The following is a 22,816-nucleotide window of genomic DNA, read 5'->3' as shown; positions in this document are numbered from 1 at the left end:
CAACCTCCTCATTAAGAACAACATCGCTATCATCTTCAGCTGATACGTATGTCAACATTTTGAGAAAGAAGGTATGAGCCATTTGATGAAAGAAGTGGGAGATCATGGGAGACTATTGAATTTCGCTTCTATAGATCAAATAAAAGAAGAATTTGTGAGAATGTGAATGTTAGCAATATGCATATTTATGGAGGAAAAAGTTACCATTACATATAAAACAAAAAATGTTACCGTTTGAGAGAAGATAAAAAGAGGTACCGTTAGAGAAAAGATAAAAAATGTTACCGTTAGAGAAAAGACAAAAAATGTTACCATTGTAGAAATGAAAAAGAATATTACCGTTAATATTAATAGAAATGCTTCAGAATGGATACTCCTATAAGCGTTTAATAACGGAGACCAATTGGGCTTTGCCACGTAAGCGCTACATTTTTAACCTGCTGTACCACGATGCAGGGGAACAATCCTGTTACCCTCCCTCTTTCTATCGCCATTTCTCTCTCGAACTGAAAAGCTCTCTCTCTCTCTCTCTCCCCTCTTCACGAACTCTAATATTACCAGCTAAATCTGAATCTTCTGGGCTGGCCATAGAGTAATGTGATCGGCTTTTTCTCTAAACCGAATTCAAAGAGGTCAACTTCAAAGCTGTCAAGCCCGCTCATTTCACTGTAAGCTAATGTGATCAGCTTTTTCTTCAATCTTCTCCCAAATATGTTATTTTAGCATTACGTTGAAGCTTCAATTTGTGTTTCACTCGATTCTTTGTGAGATTAATATGCCCATTCCCTACAATCTTTTGGGTTTTATTTTAAGAATTTTTATTTATGTCTTGATCTTCTTCTGTATTAGATAAATTTCAGTTCTTTTCTTTTTTGATTAACTTATAGTTCAGCTGTTGAGAAAATATCGAAGAAACCTAAACTTTGGAGTTTCAAATCAATGGAAAACTAGAGTTGTGTTCAAAAGCATTAAAATTGCACGATTTTAGTACTTTTTTCATTTCAGTTTTCTTGGTAGCCAGGCAAGGGCTAATGCTTTTCTTATATAGTTCTGTTAGTGTCAAATTATTATTTCTGTTTTCTTTACGACATCTAATTATGTTTAACAAGTTTTGTGATTTATCACAGTTATTTACTAAGATGACAGAGCCTTCAAAGGTTCTTCATGTTCGAGAGGGAGGGAGGGGGTTTTATGGATTTCGATTTCGGTGGCCTTTCGGAGACATAATCATGGGTGGGTTTCATTTTGCTTGGATGGCTTAACCGGAGAGATAGATGTGAGATGGCTTTCTGGGTTTGCTTGGATGGGTTCGAAAGAGAGAAAGAGAGAAGTGAGATTTTTGCATTTTGTGAAGAGAGAGATCGAGAGGGGGGTGGGGAAGTGTCTCGACAGAAGGTGCAGCCCTTTCCATGTTGGATGAGTTCCCCTGCACTGCGGCAAACAAATTTGAAGGTGCAACCCTTACGTGGCTTTCATCCATTGGTCTCCAATAAAGAAGGGTTGTAGGACAAACCGGTTTGAAGTTATTCTCTAATATTAAATGAGTGGAAATTTAATATTTAATACGTGACTAGGTATTAACATTAGAAAAACGGATAAAGAGTATTAAATAAAAAAATTTGGCCATCACGTTAGAAAATGCACTAATTTAAAAAAAAAAATTACTATTTTTATAATACGATTTTCGGTTTAAAAAAATACTATATTGGATAGTCAAAACCATATAAATATTTAATAGAAAGTGATATTTGAAAAAAAGATAATAAGACAAAAGAGTTAATAGTTAAGATTGTAAATGAAAGAGAGAAAAAAATAATAAAAAAAGAATAGAGAAATATTATTTAATAGAATAGAAATAGGGATGGGGAATGTGATGTAGAATGTTTTTAGAAGATGAATAAAATTTAGAGATAAATTTGAAGAAATGTGATTTTGAGTTAAATTATAGGAATGAAGATGTGGATTTGGATGAAAATGCTCTAAGAAAGTGGAACTAACTTTATAGACAAAATAGGTAGACGGGGAAAAAGGAAAAGGAGAAGGATGAGGAAGCCGGCTTCCCCCTCCTCTCCAGCCAAAAAATCAGATTTGGGCTTTGGAGACTTGGCTACGAGAGTGCAACTATTAATGATGTTATGAGTTATTAATATACTAGTGATGTTTTAGTTTAGGCTATGACACTGCTAGTGTTCAGTGACAAGGCTTAGATAGTATACTACAAAAGTCAAGCTATATTCATGGATATTTTCTTCATTTGGGAGAAAAAGCCTATTTGTTTCTCAAAAAGAATTATTATTTTGAGTTTTATTTCAAACTGGCAGTGGCCCCGTTTTGATAGTAAAAGTGTTTTATCTCATCACATCTCGTCTCATCATTATGATTTTATCAAATTTTCACATAAAATATAATAAACAATTTTACCTTTTCAATTCTCAAAACAATAATATTTAAAAAAATAATATTCTAAAAATATTTTATTCAACTTTCAATTTTTATCTCAATTCACTATTCAAACGGCACCTTAGAATCTTTTTATGGTTTGCTTGTCCTAAATGCTCTATAAACCCTACTATTATGATCACCATTGCAGCGGAGGCTAAATTACCATTTATGAAAAATAGGTAATTTATGTTTAAGATTAGAAGAACGATCAGATCTTAGTAACTGTCCTGGAGACTTGAGAGTAGCTCGTATTTATATAATAAAAGGAAATTATATTGCTTGTTTAGTTGCAGGTATTTGGTAATACAAAATAACCAAAATCCATAGAACTACCCATGGCAAACTATAACATCTGGACTTTGTAGATTATCAGTTCACATAACAACTTCAGTAGAGCTTGTAAAATTGTGTAGAGTATATACATATTGATAAGGGTATAACTTGTACTCTACATATTGATAAGGGTATAACGTGCAACTTTACGAGATGCTCTTCTACTTGCAAGCCAGTGTGGTGGATACATATTCCACATCATTAATAACATTTTGTCGCATTAGTAGTGTGAAGTGTCTCCTTTAAACTGACTTGCAAATGACTTTTTCTACAAGATTACCACTACTGACGTTACGTAGCGGGTCGCAAGTACAAGGGTATGTGGTTAGTTGGATTTGGCATCGAACCCCACACTGAGAATGCACTGGAACACTTCATCCATTTCCTTGTCATTTCAGGGAAATGCCGATCAATCACATCCTTCAAAGTCTCGGTCTTGTTAACCCATTCCAGGCCTTTCTCTGTGTAACTTTTGCAGTTGAAATTGGTGGTGAAAAAGCGATCAGCTTCTAGCCTCCTGAACAGCATCATATATACAAATATAAGCATAATTATCTAAGAAGATTTAAGATCTCATTTTGTTCTCAAAGGTATTGGATGTACCTTGAAGCAATTAGGAGGAAGATAAAGAAAGCAGTCTCACTGATGGCAAAGCCTTTGATCTTCTTCTCTGCATGCAAACCAACTAGCAGATCAAGCTTCTCCACATCATCTCCATACACTTCATGCAAAGCTTCAACAACTTCGCTGTCATCTGTCAAATCTTCCCATTTGCTTAAAGGAATCATCAACAAGTTCCTCCTGAACTCATTGTACCTAGCAACCCCCCTTTCTCTATCTCTATAAACTAGTCAACAATGTTCATCAAATTAGATCTGGAATGTAATGGATATTAAAAATGAAAAGGAAAATTAAGTTTAGAACTTTGAAGCATGAAATGAATACTTACTTTCCATGGTTGCCATATCAACTTGATCTGGTCTATCTTCTCCATTAATATCATGGGCTACAAGGTTTCTCATCCATGATGGATAGTTCCATAATGTGATTGCCCCACAAGCTTGATGACCCATTGATACCAACATTTGCTCCATTCCAATCATTGAAAGTTTTCTTTCCCCTTCAGTACCAACCAATTCCCTCATTGGCACCCTGAAATTTCATACCCATTCAAGTTAGTCATGCACTATTTATGACTTGGCAACCATAAATTAGTGTTCATCAATGTGCTTTAATTCCATTATCTCTCTCTCTCTCTCTCTCTCTCTCTCTCTCTCTCTCTCTCTCTCTCTCTCTCTCTTTTTAATGTAAAAATATTATATATATCAATAAGGGTAACCAAATATACTGGACGTATACAAGAAAACACCCAGCGCATACTAGAGTGTCCTGAATGACCCAAAAGCCCTTGAAAGCTACCTAAAATACACCAAACCCGAATTGGTATGGAACACAACTCCCCAACCCCAGCCCCTTGTTTCCTGTACAACTAATTCAAATCCCTCTACAATTCCATCATCTCCTTTATATTTTCATTTCTTTTCAACAACATAATTTGCTGCAAGTAATGAAAAAAACATAAATGGCAATACTATAACAATTGCAAATAACCAGTGACTTCACCATAGAAAACCTTATATGGTTCCTAACTTCCTATGCTATGAAAGCCTTTTCACTTTTACCATGCAGGAAATCCCATGAAAGGTGAAAGAAAAATGACAAGGAAACGCATTGTGGGAGAGGAAAAAGGAAGGTACGTACTCTTCTAGCACAGGAGGACATTTGTCTTGATCTGAAGTTGATGAATATGTGATGTCCCTCAGGAAAAACTTATCAGGCAGAAGTGAATGCATTCTATAGACACTAACAAACTCTTCAGTTAGTGAATAGGGAACTCCATGATCTATTGGCTTTCTTAGACCAACCAAACCACTGAGTATTGGTCCCAATATATGTCCAAATGTATCCTTAAATTTCTTCCCTAAAAACCCATACCTGCATGCAAGAAAACATGGTTTATGATATGATTTTTAGTTTGTGTAAATTAGAGAACAATAACGATCATAATTGTACCAAATATAATATTAATATTTGCTGATTTTATCATTTCCAAAACTTCAAATTAATGTAAGAATTAATTACTTCTTTACTATTTCAAGTCTTACCAATTTATCCTCATCCCTGCTAGAAGAGTATCAGTCCTTAGGAGTTCAACAGTCCAATCAATAGTGTGGATTTTAGCAATGACAGCCGAGGTCACCAATCTTGCATGCCTATAGAGCTGCTCGTCATCCAAATCAGAATAATGTACCTAAAAGCAAAGAGAAATAAAAGAAAAAATTGTTAGTTACACAATGCATGTTACTAAGTTATTCATCAGCCCATAAAAGAATGCTAACTTATTCATCAATTGCATATATTATCATTCATGTTGATTGCATATTGTCACATTTTGAGTTGTCAATCCATTCTAAACTAATTGGTATTAACGAATATAAATTTGAGCCTTTTATGACAATCTACATCGCAACTTGCAGACTTATTTTTATAACAGTAAGATGAAATAAGAAATTCTGATGTTAAGATAGAGTAATCATTGCAATTCTCTAAGAGAAATAAACCCCCCAAATAGATGTGGCTTGATGCGGTCCGTCAGAGTGTAAATTTATTTTTATTGTAAAGTAGATTAACAATCATATGAAACCATGTCAGTTTATAAGTTTATTTTTATATAAATCTCTTTGTATCTATAGTACTTCTCATTTTCTAAATACAAATTGGTGCGAAACCAATTAATAAGATTAGGTATTGGACCTGTTCAAGTACATAATAATTAAGCACCCACTTTTAACAAAAGAATAATATAAGAATAAATTAAAAAATTATGAATTCATGACTTACTTTTAACAAATCACATATAGCATTGTGCTCTTTGACAAATAAAGCTTGTAGGAGGGAAAAACCAGCCCAGCAATTTCGTACATCACCCGAGATGGGAATACCTTTCTCATTATGCTGAAGCAGCCCATCTTCTGAGACCTTCAATTTCCCATCTTTGAATGTTCTCACCCTTTTCATGCCCTCCTTGTTATTCCCATATATTACACTTCCATCCCTACTCGTGTCAAAAGTAGCACTCAACTTCTCAAAAAATGCACATATTCTTTTGAATGGAGCTTCTCTCTCTCTCTCTCTCTCTTACAAAAAAGTAGAGTCTATCATTAAAAAATAATTTTTCACTTGACTTCTAGATTTAACTGCTTTTAACAAATGTAGCACGTAATGCTTATGACTTGCACATTTTAAAATTATAAATATCATTTATCTTAATAAAAATAATGAGATACTATCCTAGCCCATCTTTATAATATATATATATATATATATATAACTAACTATAATATTACATTATGATGTAAGGTCATAATTAATAAATTAAAAATAATAAAATACCTTCATCTTTTATTAAAAAAAAAAAAAAAAGATGCAACTGATAGTAATAAAAGTGGTTACTTTCAAAATTACTTACCACCAAGGAGTTCTTGTATTCAAAGAGCCAATCTTTAAATGTGGAGAACCAGTGGAAACCTTTTTTGTCTTAAAAAACTTGAAAGATTTCAAGGGACACCCACTTGAAATTTCATCAGGAGCTCTCAATTCCACCTGCTTTAAGAATATTTATGCAACAATAATTTCTCTTGCCTAATTATTGCTGAATAACAGTCGTGTCTAAGCATGCGTGATCATCATAAGCCATTATTTGGTGAGTTTTGTTACATCATTTTTGCATAATCTTTATGCACTTTATTGATATGATTAGTCAAAATAATTATTTTATATTAAAAAAAGTGACATGATCAATCACATCAGTAGAGTACGTAAAAAATACTTAAAAATAACTTTACATAAAATTTTTATTTTTTTAATATTAAAAAAGACACTCAAATGCACTAATAGTGCTAACTTTGAGCTCTACATTTAAGAATATAACATAGTATTTTCTTTGTAAAAAGGTGAGCTCTACCAAAATAAGTAAATATATATTTTTTTAGATAAATTCTATTTGCAGTCCTTAAGTGGGAATTACATGTACAAACCCTTTATTAAATGAGAAAAAAATATCATTTTAAGAGGGATATTTTAATAATTTTAAAAATAAAATTGTCTATACTTGCATTGCACATTGCAGTCCTCAAATAGGGACTGTACGTAGCATTGCTCTATTTTTTATATTTTTCAAAGTGGTGTTTATTTTTTTACAAAAAGAATACATACATAAAATTTATCTATTTAAAATTTATAGAAATCATTATTCTTTATTGTTATTCTAAATAGTATTGAATCAAGTGATTGTAATTGTTGTGAAATATATCTATAATATATATATATATGTGTGTGTGTGTGTGTGTGTGGACGTAATTCTGGTGGAGATTTTCATTACATGCACTAAGCTTATTTGAGTTCTTCCATTCTCTATTGATTCTTCTAATCTTTGTTTTCTCATCGTGATGATATTATCAATTATGCACTATGAAAAGTTGACACGGTTCTGCCTTAATTGTGGAAGGATTATCCACGATGAGATGGAGTGCAAGACTGCTGCTGGACAAACAAGTGATACCAAACAGTTTGGTAGCTGGCTTCGTGCGGATGGAGGACTTCGTAGGTTTCCATATAGTTCTCGACAAGGAAGTACTATGTCTGGGAAGAAAAGCTCATCGGAGGAAGGACAGCCGGCGAGGACGAAGGAGGGTGACAACGCTGCAGTTAATATGAATTGTAACGGTGCTGCATTTCCGGAACCATTTGATCTGGGTGGTGAATATTCAGGACTTGTTGGTTGCAGAGTAAAGAATTTTAATGAGGTGGCAGGAGGCTTTATGACTAAAGGTGACTTTGCGGGAGGGGATGACTCGACGTGAATTTGGAATCTTAGTTACGTAGATCTCGGAAGGTGAAAGTAACGGTAATTTGAATGTGATACATGTGGAGTCTCCCATGGTGGGCCAGGTGACAGTCGAGGCCTCGCAAGCCCATGTTTCTATAGGAAGTCAAGCCCTGTTGCATGCTGTTATAAAACAATCTCAGAGAAGATCCCCTCGATCAAATTGGAAACAACGTGCTAAAGACACAAGTACGAGTAATTTGTCAAAAAACACTAGTACATGTAAGAAATGGCAGGTTGATAATGGTGATAATGCAATTTATACAAATTTAGTGCATGAAGGAAAAAAGAAAGTAAAACTGGCTGAGATGGATGTAAGAGGGAAAGGGAAGGTAGGAGAAAGCATGGTTGAGCAGGTTGGTGAGGATATGTTCATATCGATAAAGGCTGTTATACAACCCTGCCGGCCCCAATGATTCTCCTCAGTTGGAACTCCCGTGGGCTTGGGAACCAACGTGGAGTTCGAGCTCTCTCTGATCTAGTCAGGGAGGAAGGTCCCAAGGTCTTGTTTTTACAAAAGACCAGGTTACAAGTTAAGGAAATGGAGAAAATTAAATACAAGCTGGGGTATGATAATTGTTTGGCAGTTAATAGTGAGGGGAGGAGTGGTGGTCTTGCCTTATTATGGAGGAATGATGTAAGTTTGGACATTAAGCATTACTCTAAGAATCATATCCATGCTAGTATTTAGGACTCTTCAATTGACTATGGTCCTTGGTATTTTACTGGGGTGTAGGCTAGCCTAAAGCTAGCAGGAGACATGAGACGTGGAATTTACTTAGATCCATTCAAATTCCTCGTGATCAAGGCTGGCTTTTGATGGGAGACTTCAATGAAGTGGTAAGTGTTAATGAAAAGGTTGGTGGTAGAGCAAGAACTGACAGATAGATACAGGAGTTTCGTGACTTAATTGATGAATGTGGTTTACTAAATCTGGGATATATTGGTAATCCATTTACATGGTGCAACAAAAGGGAACCTCAACACAACATCAGTGAAAGACTCGATCGAGGTCTTGCTAATCTTACATGGAAGAATTTATATCCTATGGCAAATGTCAGTCATGGAAGTGTGGTATACTCTGATCATGTGCCAATTAAACTACAGTTGCAAAATGATAGAGCTCAGAGGAGAGGACAAAAGTTATTTCGCTTTGAGGCCATGTGGGAGGAGGATAAAGGCTGCAAACCACTCATTGAGAAGGCTTGGGTTAATATTAATGGGGATAGAACTATGGAGGGTGTCCTAAAACAGATTCAGCAATGTGGTGAACATCTTGCAAAGTGGAACAAGGATAGCTTTGGTAATGTGCAGAAAAAGCTAAGACAGGCAAAGGTAGTTTTAAAAAGACTTGAGGCCTCTGATCCAAAGGGTCATAGAACAAATGATTTAAAGAAAGCTTGAATGGATGTTTATAATTGGTTGGAAAGGCAGGAGATTATGTGGAGACAAAGGTCAAGGGCTCTATGGCTGACTGAGGGTGATAAAAATACAAGTTTTTTCCATCATAAAGCCTCACAGAGAAAAGCAAAGAATATGATAAAAGGTATAAAAGATGATATGGGTATTTGGAAAGTGGATGAAGAGAGAGATGAAGTTATACTGAACTATTTCAAGAAGCTTTTTACATCCTCAACACATAGAGGCAATATGCAGTTTTTAGAGGCTCTAAAGGGTCGAGTTACAGAAGATATGAAACAACATCTGGAAATGGAGTTTGTGGCAGCTGAAGTTGAAGTAGCTTTGAAGGAAATGAATCCAAAAAAAGCACCTGTTCCTGATGGTATGGCTCCATTATTTTACCAAAAATATTGGTCTATTGTGGATAAAGATGTTACTCGAGCTGTTTTAGATGTGCTGAATACTGGTAGTTTTCCCTCTCTATTAAACCATACTTATGTGACACTGATTCTAAAAAAGAAAAAGGCTGAGTTGGTCTCTGATTTTAGGCCAATCAGCCTTTGCAATGTTATCTATAAGTTGGTGTCAAAGGTTCTTGCCTCAGTTGATTTCTGGCTCTCAATCTGCATTTATCCCTAGAAGATTAATTTCAGATAATGTGTTAATTGCCTATGAGTTAGTGCATTTTCTTCAAAGGAAAAGGCAAGGAAGGAAAGGTTACATGTCTCTAAAGCTTAACATGAGTAAGGCCTATGATCGAATAGAATGGGAATTCTTGGAAACAGTTATGGAAACTATGGGTTTTGGTGCTAAATGGACTAGTTTACTGATGCTATGTGTAAAATCTGTTTCATTCTCTATTTTGGTGAATGGAGAAACTAAAGGCCCAATCTATCCTTCAAGAGGGTTAAGGCAAGGGGATCCCATATCCCCTTAACTCTTTATTCTCTGTACTGAAAGTCTTATTTCCCTTCTTCAGCAAGCTAATGTTAAAGATGTAGTGGAAGGGATCTGTGTTTGCAGAGGTGCTCCAAAGATTAATCAAATCATGTTTGCAGATGACAATGTGTTATTTTGTAGGGCCACAACACAAACAAATAGAAACATTCGTCATTTATTGGAGGTTTATGAAAAAGCTTCAGGACAAATGGTGAACAAAGACAAAACTTCTATGGTTTTTAGCAAGAATGTATCATCTACTACTAAAGTTGAGATTATGCAGTTCTGGGGTATTCAACAGCAGAAAAATTATGATAAGTATTTGGGATTGCCTCCAATGGTGGGTAGAGAAAAACATCAAGCTTTCTCTGGGCTGCAAAATAAGGTGTGGACTAAATTACAAGGGTGGAAGGAAAAACTGTTATCTCAAAGGGGTAAAGAGGTACTCATAAAGGCAGTAGCCCTCTCAATTCCAACTTACATCATGAGTTGCTTTAAATTGCCTGTCTCTTTGTGTTCTAAGTTGGAGAGTTTGATAGCTAGATTTTGGTGGGGGCAAAGAAAAGAGGAGAATAAAATCAGTTGGGTTAGTTGGAGGAAGATGTGTAAGTCCAAGTTGCATGGAGGGATGGGTTTTAAGGATTTAAGGACCTTTAATTTGGCCCTTCTTGCAAAGCAGAGTTGGCATATCCTTAAAGAAGAGAGTCTGCTACTGCATCAATTATATAAAGCAAGATATTTTCATTCAACAAGTTTCCAAGAGGCCAAACTAGGAGCAAACCCTTCTTTTGTGTGGAGGGGTATATGGGAAGCTAAGCATTATCTTCTTAAAGGTTGTAAGTGGAGGGTTGGAGATGGTAAGGCCATTAATATATGGTCTGACTATTGGTTACCAAATCATAAACTGGTGCTAGTCTCAGATTCCATTACTCAATCCCAATTAAATTGGAAAGTTTCTAAGTTAATTGATGACAGAACTAGAAGTTGGGATGTGAAAAAGCTTAGAAGATGTTTACCTCCAAGGGAAGCTGAAGAAGTGTTGCATATGGTGTTAACCTCTATTAGTAGGTCTGATGCGTTGGTATGGGAACATGAGAAGAGTGGTCAGTTTAGTGTCAGAAGTGCTTATAGACTGTTCCTGACTGATGCTGCAAGTAATCAAGAAGGAGAGGTATCATCTCGAGAAGACCAAACAACAATGTGGAAGAAAATATGGAAAATGCAGGTTCCTACTTGAGTGAAAATATTTGTATGGAGGGTGTGTAAAGAGGGTTTACCTTCTTTGAAGAATTTGCTACTTAAAAAGGTGGTGACAGATGCAATGTGTCCATGGTGCAGACAAGAAGAAGAAGATACAAATCATGCTTTGCTTAACTGTGTGACCTTTAAGGATGCATTATTGGATAAGCTACGTTTTCTGCAGAATGTTTCAGGCTTATTCGATTTTGTCCAGATTATGCTTCAACTGGCATTAAGTAACAAGGTAAGGGAGATGGAACAAATGGTTCTTTGCACATGGGGGTTATGGCACAAAAGGAATAAACTACTTTTTGAGCAGCAAAGATTGTCTCCTTAGCAAGTTATGGATCATGCTTTTTCATTCAGCAAGAACAGAAATCAGCCATAGCAGAGTAGAGAAAGGGATTAAAGCCTGTGTGCAATTGAACTCCTCCACAGGCAGGGGCCTTGAAACATAACACTGATGGGGCTATCTTTTAGGACCAGTGCAGCTCGAGGGTAGGAATGGTTCTACGAGATGAGGGTGGTCAGGTGATCTTCACAGCAAGTAAACCAGAACATGAAGTAACAGATCTGATGGAGATTGAATTTTTGGTAGTGTTAAGAGGCCTTCAAATTTGCTTGCCTTTGGGAATTGCTGAGCTCGAGCTAGAACTAGATTCCCTTTTGGTGGTACAAGGACTTACTACTGATCAGGAATCTATGTCTATATGGGGGAATTTGGTCTTTGAGATTAGGAGGTTATTGCAAAGGTTTCCTAAAGTTTCTATTAGGCATAGGGGTCGGATGGCCAATGCTGTGGCTCATTATTTAGCTAGACATTCATTACATATAGATGATCTTGTGATTTGGTGGCATTCTTTTCCTGAGTTTGTTTCTCAAGTCATTAGGCATGATGCTTTGATGTAATTGATGTTTTTGATGAATAAAACTATGCTTCTTTGGTGATTTAAAAAAAAAAAAAAAATATGCACTACAAGAAAAATGTTTATATGTGATCGGTTATAGTTATAAAAATGATAATTTTAAATTTTAATTTCTATCAAAATGAGTTAATTCTTATCATAAATATATAGTCATTTTTATATTAAATAATTCATCAGTACAAAATATTTATTTTTCTTGTCGTGATGCTTTAATTCACTTAATTTATAGAAACGTACGCACTAGAGCTAATTAGATTAAGACAATAATATTCGAGCTAGTTCATGAAACCTGTTCGGTGTCCTCCAAATGATCGATCCAGTCATGAATCATGAACTGTATCCATGAGCAGGCTATCATGTTGAATTGCTCTCCATTGTCGATGAACTTCTTCCTTGCCAAAAGCTCTGAGGCTACTACCGTTGGGTGAGGCTCTAGCAACTATACATAGAGAAACAATTAAGAAATTAAAATAAGAGATATCTACTTTTACAAAAGTAAATATATACATTAAAATAATTTAATATGATACCTATGTAATATTTACTTTATAATAAAAATAATATATAATCTAACGTATGTATTATATCAAATTAAGTTAGTCTATAAATTAAGCTCTCCATTCTCTCTAGGTTAAAAGAACAGGAACGTCCGAGAGAGGTGGAGCTTCGGCTCCTCCCTCCCTCCCCCAATCTTTTTCCAGCTTTCATTTTCGTTTTGGTTAGAAATGAGCCCGTTTCTCTTCTGTTTTGGTTAGAGATAATAAGAATGTTTTTTGCTGCAATTTGATGGTTGAAAGGCCACCACCAGAGGCGGTGTCCCGAGGCCTCTACTTTTTTATTTCACCCAGCTGGGCGAAGATTCATTTCTTTTTGGGGTGGAGATTCTCGATTTCATTTTGGCCGATGTTCCCGACTATTTAGGTATAGTCTCCTGTGGGGACATTTCGGAGGGTTACGGTGTAAGTGTGGTTAGGGTATCTTGCTCCGGAGATGATGGTTTTGCATGATGGTTTGGGGTGCTTCCCGCAAGGTAAAGGAGCTTTGTTTTATCCATGAAAAACAGAGAGTTTGTTTCTGGTGGTATGCTGAGCTGCATGGAGGGGTTGAAGCGGTTTCTGGGAAGGAGCCTGGTCACAACTCATGGTGGACATTCCCATGGTTGGTGGCCAAAAATCAGGTGTTGCAGTGGTTAGACGGTTGCTTAGTTTTTTCCTCTTTCGTATGGTTGTTAAATCTGTCAGCCCTATTTTTTTGGCTTTGGGTGTCTATAATAAACCTCTCGTTGGCCCTGTTTTTTGCTGGTTGAAAAATAGAGGTTGGTTTTGTCTCTAGTTTAGCCTTTGTCAGCCCATAGTGGAGGTTATCGGATCTGGTTTTAGCCTTGGAAATGTTGTTCACGGCTTATTGTTGCTGGGAGAGGTTGACGGTGACGAAGCTGGGCATTCGGCGTGGGCATACGGCGTGGGCAGACGATGTGGGCATACGGCGTGGAGAGCATAGTGTTTGTTTGTTCGCTTTTCCGTTAGGGTTGTTTGGTGTATTAATTTTTGTTTTTTCTGTTAGGTTAATAAGGAATTTTGAAATAGACAATTCCCTTTCCTCTTTTAGAGGAGGAGGGTAGTGAGTCCCTATCCTTCTTTGGAGGATGAGGGTGGAAAATCCTTTTCTCCTTTAGAGGGTAGAGTGAAATGTGAAATGTGTTTTTTTTCTCTGACAAGTCGAGATGGACATCTCTGTTTACAGAGTCTCACATCTCAGAAAAGACTGTGTCGTTAGAGAGTTTTCTTGAAATTTTTTAAATAATGTCCGGCATGATGAAAGTTGTGTATGGGCGAGCTTGTAACCGATAAGTAGTTGATTTGTAATTAGGGTTTGTACCCAGACTTATTGGTCATAGTTGTAATTTTCTTCATTCATGAATTGAATTGAAGTCTATTTCAAAAAAAAAAAAAATTAGTCTATAAATTTATTTTTATAATATCTTTTGATAGTTAAAATGTTTTTTAAAAATATTACTAATTTCTTTCTTGTAAAAAAGAAAACTGGGTGCTTAATTTTTAAAATTTTAAAAAAAATATTGTAATATTTTTTGTTTTGGGAAAATGGGTAGAAATGTTACTGCCATATATATATATATATATGAGAGCTGCTTCCAAGCGGTCGGTCAGCTATTCGTAAAATAACAGCCTCCCACTTATAAGCTGCCACATCAGAAATCACACTAAATTAAACCTACACTCGTGCACGTGGAATAGACAATATATCTACTCTAAACCGCACTCCGCTCTCTCTCTCTCTCTCTCTCTCTCTCTCTCTCTCTCTCTCTCTCTCTCCCTCTCTCTCTCTCTCTCATCTTCTTCTCCCCCCTTCCGAATGCCTCCTACGTGCACCCTTCTCTCTCGCGAATAATCCTCTCTAATTTTCTTAATTCTCCTTTATATACTCCATGGCACAAGACCCATTTCTCCTCCATTAAAATCCTCCACCCATAATTGTTGTGATGCATATGAATGACTGAAAAGGCAACAACACCCATTTCTCTGCCAGTACTGATGGTGCTATTGCTTAGCAGTGAAATTTCCTACAACCCTTAAATTAGTGAACGTTTCTCTAATTCACTCGTCTCATGGACTCGGTGTAATTACGTAAACTCATTCTCTACATTTTCTACATGTACATCTAAGGTTTTATTGTTTCAAGCGATCATTTTATTTTATTGTGTTCATTATTACCGTTATTAATATTTGAATTTGATGTATACTTTTCCCAATTTCATGGTCTAGAATTTGACTAGTAAATGTTGCGCGATCAATTTCTTGTTTCTTTTGCACCAGTTTGAGTAAAATTTCTTCTTTCTCGATGTTTGAATTGTTTTAATATACTTGGTGTTGATGATCAGGAGTTTATTTTATTGTTTTGGGGGTGTATATGCAAAAAGAAATGGATTTAGTGTCGGATTGCCAGGTACATATATCGATTGGATGTCGTAGTTCGGTTGTTAATTGTCTTCTTGAGGGAGAATTAGAATGGATTCTACAGTAAAGAAAGGTGAAAGAAAATAGAATCGTGCACACACATGCATGTATAGTTACAGTGAAGAGGCTGTCATTCTCTTACAGCTGCAATGATGCCTTGTAGTGGATACTGTCACGATAAATCTTCAATTGATTTGGTTCGAGCAGAAAGCAGAGTAAGAAGATGAAGATGCAGAAATTGGAAGAGATGAAGGGGCGTTAGATGGAGTGGGTCACTGGAGATGAAGGGGAGATAGATGAAGTGGGTGGAGACGGAGTGTGAAGGCAACCGTGCGAAAGGGGGGTTCCCTGCTGAGAGTGGGTGCGAAGGCTGCGAGAGCGGGTCGTGCGATTCCTGGAAAGGTGGGTTTCATCTTTCATGGAGAAGGGGGTGGGAGACGAGAAAGGGATTTCCAATCTGATGCAGTGCATGATGATATTATTGTGATAGAAAATCTAAGTGTCACTATACTATTGGTGGGCTGTTATTTGGCCTTAAGAAACTCGACCGGTTTGCAGGATTTCTCTATATATATATATATATATAGAACCATAAATGAATAGCTATTAAGTCAATTGACGGTACTATGTACACCGCTCTAGGAGCTACGTTCATTATCTTAGTATTTATATATATATTTTTTTTTTAACATTTTCAAAATTTTTTTTAAAATATGTAATATTATTAAAAAATATTTTTTTAATCATTACATAAATAAATAAAAAAATCCAGCGGTAACTCCACCGAAAGCTAAGAGCGGTGAGACTATCATCTTTCTTAAGCCAATAGTCATTGTCCTAGTCCTTATCTGTCCCCCCTCCATCTTTATTACTGTCCTTTAAAATAAAAAAAGGATAGCTATTAAAGCTTCAGAACATGGGAAACCTTGCAAATCATTTAATTGGAAAGTTGACTTGCCACTGGCTAAAACCAAAGAAAAAGGCCAAAAAACAAAAAACAATTCCTAGGTGCTTATGTGAAACATTTTCGCATAAGCACCTTAAGTCCTTCCGGCTAAGATTAACCATGGTTTAATATGTTTTTGTCGCCAAATTTAAGACTTTTTGGCGACACAATATTGTCGGAAAAATTCAATATTTTGCGACTGTCACCAAAAAGTTTTGTTGACGGAAAAATGACCAGAAACATGTATTTTTGGCAAATATAGGACATTTTCCGGCGAATCCCTTTTTCTTGTAGTGTGTTACGTTACTCACTTAGAACTTTAAAAAGTTTTATAAGTTGTAAATGGATGTTAAGAGTTTTTTATTATCTGTGAGTAGGAGTTTCTATTTCAGAGTATTTTATGCATAAAATTCTTTAAAAACTGTGATAAAATTGTGATAAATTATTATCATAGATAGTGAGAGTACAACAAATGATGCATGTACTGCAATAGAAGTGAAAAGTTAATTAATTAGCCTTACCCCGTATCTTGAAGTAGATGGAGGCATGTTGCGACCAAAAAAGGTTCCTTGGCTGTCAACTGTGTCATCAGTAGGGTGATTGCATGTTCCATCGGCCGTCCGGTAGGCGAACTCGTCAGTGTTATATCTCCGGCCATAGGTTCCTCCCACATGCAGCAGATTATAACGTTGGTGCAAGTGTCTTCTGATCCCTAAATAGGCAAGTCCAAGGAGTACTGGTAGTCTGTGCCATATCCCCAGCTTGTCCACAAAGTGCACAACCTAATACCATTATAAACAGTAAAAGATGTAGTATCTCTGATGCAATACATGATACTGCTGAGAGAGAGAGAGAGAGAGAGAGAGAGAGAGAGAGAGAGAGAGAGAGATGTACTAACATAGAAGAGTAAAGTGTCGAGGAGAGTCATTTTGGCCACGATTTGCAGAAGTTGTGGGTGGATGAAAGGTGAAGTACTACTGAAAAGAGAGAGTATTGCCATTGATTTAATTGAAGATTTTTCCTGATGTTTTGAGGGTGTTGGAGATCATGAGTCTCTGAGACTGATCAGGAAAATAAAGAATAAAGAGCTAGCTAGCTAGAGATGGGCCTGAACTTAAAGAAGTAGTTGTTGTTTCCCACCCATTATGTAAACGTGTCTGCGGTATGTATATCTGAATTTATAGGAGAACCAAGACAGTGTACGTATGCATTAATCGGCACCCGGCCCCAAGCTACTCCCTCCATTAAATGCTCCATTATGGAGAACGTAGAGCATTCATCAGTAGTCACTTCTCCAATGAGATGCCAAATTTTCGGGTCGGTTTCATCGGCTGGGGCAGAAATCAGTTATATATTTTTGCAATATGATCTAATTCGTGGTTTTGTTGATATGTTTTCAAGTATTAAGTATTGCAAGCAGCTAATTTATAACGTTTTGTTGAAGATTCTTAGTACTTCCACTATAATGTATTGCAGTACTTGAGAAAAGGGAGAACATATATAATAGATCAATATAATAGTTATAATATTAATTAGAAGAGAATTACTACAAACATAAGGAAATTATATAAAAGTCAACTCGTAAACTAATCACTTGGCTCATGAGATCCATTATATAGGTCTACCTTACCAAAAAATAAAAAAAATAACGTTAATAAAAATAATAAAAATAACTTTACAATATGAAGTACCACATCTAATTATGTCAGTTTGTAAATTTATTTTTGAGTAATCTCTATATAGCTAAAGTATTTTCCTTATTAGAAATATTTGACAATAATACCCGGAGCCATGCTGCACATACCTACATTGGGATGAGTAATATTTTAGATATAAATAGATCTCACAAAAAAAAATTTATAAATTGATGTGGTTTGTTGTGATATGTTAAATTGTAAAACTATTTTATTATAAAATAAATTTAACGTATCATACAAAGATATATCAATTTATAAGTTTTTTTTTATAAGACTTTTTGTATGGTAATAATACTTCTCATAATAGTATGGTTACCGTACTAGTTCAAGATAGTTAGCGGTTCTAATATCTTCTTGAAGATTGGCAACTAGGAAGTTTAGTGGACTGGTGCATGTGTGAATGGTGAATGAACAGAAGGTAATGGATCGAGAAATTTCCAATGTAGAAGAAAGAAAGATATTGTTTTTGATTTACTTGTTTTTTGATCGAAGAGATAGATGAGTGAATTTTTTAGAAGAGTTTTGCTATATACAAGCACAGTTGCGTATTAATCTGTATACTAATATTGATTTATTCATACTTAAAATTTACATTAATACTGTTTTTAATAAAATTTACTTTTTTACCAATCACATCATATTAATGCACAGATTAGTGTACAATTATATTTGTAACTATATTTTTCCTTTTTGGAAAGACGGGGCTGAAAAAGATGCGTATTTATTTCGCCTGCAACTTGCATGTTGCATTGACAATAATATATATATATATATATATATTTATATATATGCACTGCTTGCTTAGGATTGTATTATTATAAGAAAATTGTTTATTTGCGATTAGTTAATTTTAGCAAAATAATTATTTTTAGTTAAAACTAATTTAAAATAATTTTTTAATTGTAATAAATTAGTCGTAAAAATTCGATTTTCTTATAGTGCCGTAACATGCATGCAAGCATATATATGACCGTTTTCGATCGTATAAATAGCATGAGACAGAGGCATTGATCAGCTATTATATATCATGACAGAGCTATTTTGGATATATGTATAGAATGGATTGATAACCAAACGTATTAATAATATTATACGTACGTCATTCTCTTAAAAAGGAAGTCCTTCAGTCATCCATGCACATAGCTGTTCTGGTGATAAATTTGTACATATATATATATGTTGCCTGTAATATTATTAAGGCATGCATCACAACAGAATGCAACAAATTCGAAAACAACAGAGATCTAAGTCTGTAATATTCTAGAATATTGCTGTGTAATAGAAATGGACAGATGTCATGTATTAAGTGGAAAGAATATTGTGGTTTGTTATTCATTTTATCTATAAAGTAATCACACAAAAATAATTTCACAAACTGATATGATTTCATCTAATATATTATATCTATTTTACAATAAAAATAACTTTACAATCTAACGAATCACATTAAACCATGTCAATTTATAGGATGTATTATCTCTTTGTGATTAGAGTATTTCCCATTTGTAATTAGGAGAACATCTTGTATTCGAAATATAAGGAAAAGCAGTGAAGTATTTCAGCAGCCTCCGGTCTCTATGTATTCTCTATATAACATTTATTCAAACACCTGGTGGGTTAATTTCCTCTTTAAATATCATCCAGCACGACAAGGCTAGGGTTTCTTACAACTGGTCATGACAGAAGGAAAATTAAAGTTATTGAACATGAATAATGTGGATCATGTATATATGTATATTTAATGATTATGAACATGAACTAATTAAAAGAGTACTGTATTTATATTCACTAAAAGAAAAATGCTCATATGTAGTCCGTTATTTTTGCCAGGAATGATAATTTACTACAAGAAAACTGTTTTGTTGTGTCTAATTATTTCCTATAAAAATGATTATTTTATGTTAAAATGAGTCTGTTTTGATTACAAATAATCATTTTTGTTGCATATATATAAATATATATAATCCGACGTCACAAATGATCATTTTTTTTATAATAATTTTCTATTAAAATGAATCTATTTTTATTACGAATAAATGGTCATAGATAATATATCGATTTTTTTAGTGATTATAAGTAGATTTACGTAGGTCGAAAAAATTGAAAAAAAAAAAAATGGACCTCCACGTTCTGAATTCCAGTCACTTTTCGTACTTAGTAGGCGCATTGACTTAGCCAACAATGCAAGCAATGAGTTGATAATGGAGAGCAAGCTGTACCCCTATATATACACTATATATACATATATATAATATAATGCTGTTAATAATTGAGAGAGAGCAGTCGCTGATCATGTGAGATTCATGAAGACTCTCTCTTTCTTATGTTAGAAAATTGAATAGGAAACAGAGATGGAAATTACAAAATAGTAAGACGATTGTCAATCTGTCTTTTAGACAAATATTATCTTATTCATGGATTGAGTTCTACAAAAAAGAATATGATAAATATATCCTTAGAATACAACATTGTTTATATAATGTATAAATTACAAATTCTAAATACTAATCTTAAAATGAACAGTTGTAAATAGTAGCAACAGATGCAATGTTTCATTTTAATTTAAACAAAACAGTTAGAAAAGTAATAATAACTATCAAAAATTAAAGAAATGCATCACTTTGTTTAATTAAAATAAATCCGTCACTTGTGATGATGCGTAAGTACGAAGTGCGTCTAAAGTGTCAATGTGTCTATGCGCCAGTGCTTCGCATTGGGTGACACTGTGTGTCTACCCTTATATTCTATTTTATATATTGTAAAACTCATTAACTTAAAAACCACTAAAAGTTTGATTGTCTTTTTAATGCGGGACTAACAAAATCGCATTGGAGGAAAATTCTAAAAGATAAGATTTATTTAAAATATTTGAAACAATCTAACATGTAATTACTCTCTACCCTCCGTAATTAATTCTATATTTAGGTTGGAAATTGACCGAGATTTAGAAAAATTATATAATATCCTCAAAACAAGCTGATTTAGATATCTTGTTTAAGTCAAACTCAATCAAACCATCTTGTAGACCAATTGGTATGAGTTGGTATTTCATGAATTCGAGGTCAGGAGTTCGAGTCAGGATATAAATTGAAACCATTTGTAATAGTAAAGCCTTACTTTTGGACTATGGCATAGGCTTTGAACCAGCTAAATACTTTGAGGGTGCCGTGGTGACGAGCTTACACTTAAGCTAGCAGCTATGGCTCAAATCAGACATTATGCAACAGGTGGTGAGAGGTTTCTATGGTCACGTCTAGGGATGGTTGCTACGCTAACTGATACTCAATTTTGAACCAAAACTTAATTACCCAAATCACTTACAATCTAATTATACAAAGTTTTACCATTAGAGCATGTTAAAACATTATTTGTTTAAAAACTATGCAGTACATGCTATGTAGCTTGATCCAACGATAGAGATCATACATACATTAAGATACCATACCACAAAAAAAATACGTATCTATGGTGAGTTATTTATGATAAAAAAAGATTATTTTTTATGAAAATAGACTCATTTTAATAGGAAATAATCACTTTAACGTAAAATAACTAAAAATAAATAAATATTTTTCCTGTAATAAATAAATAATAAGATAAGTAAATACTCGAGAAAATGTGTACCAGCTTGATGAGATGTATATAGTTTGCATGAGTAGTACTTGATGAGATATACATACTCCTAAAATTTAATGGACGGTGCTATGAATTACAGACTCCAGACACCTTTCACTCGAGAAGAAGTAGAGGTAGCTCTACAACAAATGTCCCCTCTGAAGGCCCCTGGACCAGATGGTTTTAATGCACAGTTCTATCAATCCTATTGGCATATTGTTGGGAATGAGGTTAGTGCATCTGTTTTACACTTTCTTAATGGGGGTAGGATGGATAGGGGGATTAATTCTACTGTTATTGCTTTGATTCCCAAAGTAAAAGACCCTTCTTTTGTAAACCAATTTAGACCTATTAGTCTTTGTAATGTTGTCTATAAACTGGTTTCCAAAGTTTTGGCTAACAGGTTGAAGCATGTTCTGGATCTTATCATTTCAAGCAACCAAAGTGCTTTTATCCCTAATAGGCTTATCACTGATAATGTGATAACTGCCTATGAACTCTTACATTCCATGAAAACAAAGCAGAAGGGCAGAACAGGATCGATGGCTATCAAGTTGGATATGTCTAAGGCCTATGACCGTGTGGAATGGAAGTTTCTGGAGGCTATTATGGCAAAAATGGGATTTGGAGAGAGATGGATGCAGCTAATAATGGAATGTATCACTACTGTCAGCTACTCAGTTTTGATAAATGGAGAAATTGGGGCCTCTTTTCAACCTGAACGTGGGATTAGGCAAGGAGATCCACTATCTCCTTACCTATTTATATTATGTGCTAAAGGTTTAAGTGCCTTGATCACTCAGGCTGAGCATAAGGGGGAAATTAAAGGAGTTGCAGCTGCTAGGGGAGGGATGAGGATCAGTCATCTCTTCTTTGTTGATGATAGTGTGCTCTTTTGTAGAGCAACTATTGAGTGGCAAAAGCTCTAAGGATTGCTTCAAGTGTATGAGAAGGCATCTGGACAGTGCTTGAACCGAGAAAAAACAGCTGTTTTTTTCAGCTCAAATACCAGTACAGAAAAAAAGCAGGAGATTGTTAATGCAGTAGGTGTATCAGCAAATAACAACTATGGGAGGTATTTAGGACTACCAACTACAGTTGGGAGGTCAAAATACCAATCTTTCAGATCTATTAAAGAAAGAATATGGACCAGAATCTCAAGTTGGCAGAATACATTCCTATCACAAGCTGGAAAGGAAGTATTACTAAAAGCAGTAATTCAAGCAATCCCAACCTATACTATGAGTGTTTTTAAGTTGCCTAAGAAACTACTGCAGGAAATCAATTCGATGATGGGAAAATTTTGGTGGGGAGGTAGTAATACCAAGCAGAAAGTCCAATGGAAGTCTTAGGCAAGC

The 22,816-nt window shown here is 34.9% G+C and overlaps 1 protein-coding gene across 4 annotated transcripts; it reads right to left on the bottom strand.

The window, feature by feature from the left end:
• Positions 1-2,753: 2,753 nt before the first annotated feature.
• LOC122296327 (alpha-dioxygenase 2-like) lies at positions 2,754-17,301 on the bottom strand. 4 transcript variants are annotated; one of them, XM_043105924.1, is made up of 10 exons: positions 17,045-17,301; positions 16,668-16,928; positions 12,515-12,664; positions 6,305-6,438; positions 5,677-5,890; positions 4,941-5,086; positions 4,537-4,770; positions 3,725-3,927; positions 3,379-3,622; positions 2,754-3,292 (listed from the first exon to the last, which is right to left on the bottom strand). In XM_043105924.1, the coding sequence occupies exons 1-10, from the start codon at positions 17,144-17,146 to the stop codon at positions 3,067-3,069; spliced, it is 1,914 nt and encodes a 637-aa protein (XP_042961858.1). In that variant the 5' UTR covers positions 17,147-17,301; the 3' UTR covers positions 2,754-3,066. The 4 variants fall into 4 exon arrangements, with proteins under 4 accessions (XP_042961858.1, XP_042961859.1, XP_042961860.1 ...); XM_043105925.1 differs by having other exon boundaries at positions 4,537-4,707; positions 4,938-5,086; positions 17,045-17,300; XM_043105926.1 differs by lacking the exon at positions 12,515-12,664 and having other exon boundaries at positions 17,045-17,300.
• Between the last annotated feature and the right edge of the window lie 5,515 nt (positions 17,302-22,816).

The sequence above is a fragment of the Carya illinoinensis genome, chromosome 15 (genome assembly GCF_018687715.1).
Source record: "Carya illinoinensis cultivar Pawnee chromosome 15, C.illinoinensisPawnee_v1, whole genome shotgun sequence".
In the NCBI taxonomy this organism is placed as follows: Eukaryota; Viridiplantae; Streptophyta; class Magnoliopsida; order Fagales; family Juglandaceae; genus Carya; species Carya illinoinensis.
This window is presented reverse-complemented; position numbering and strand designations above follow the sequence as displayed.

Excerpts from the sequence above, each read along its gene's own strand:
- LOC122296327 (XM_043105924.1), bottom strand. The coding sequence starts at position 17,146 with ATGGCAATACTCTCTCTTTTCAGTAGTACTTCACCTTTCATCCACCCA. Across the intron at positions 3,928-4,536 it reads TGTCCTCCTGTGCTAGAAGA|GGTGCCAATGAGGGAATTGG; the intron begins GTACGTACCTTC and ends ATGAAATTTCAG. Across the intron at positions 3,293-3,378 it reads TTCCTCCTAATTGCTTCAAG|GAGGCTAGAAGCTGATCGCT; the intron begins GTACATCCAATA and ends GATGCTGTTCAG.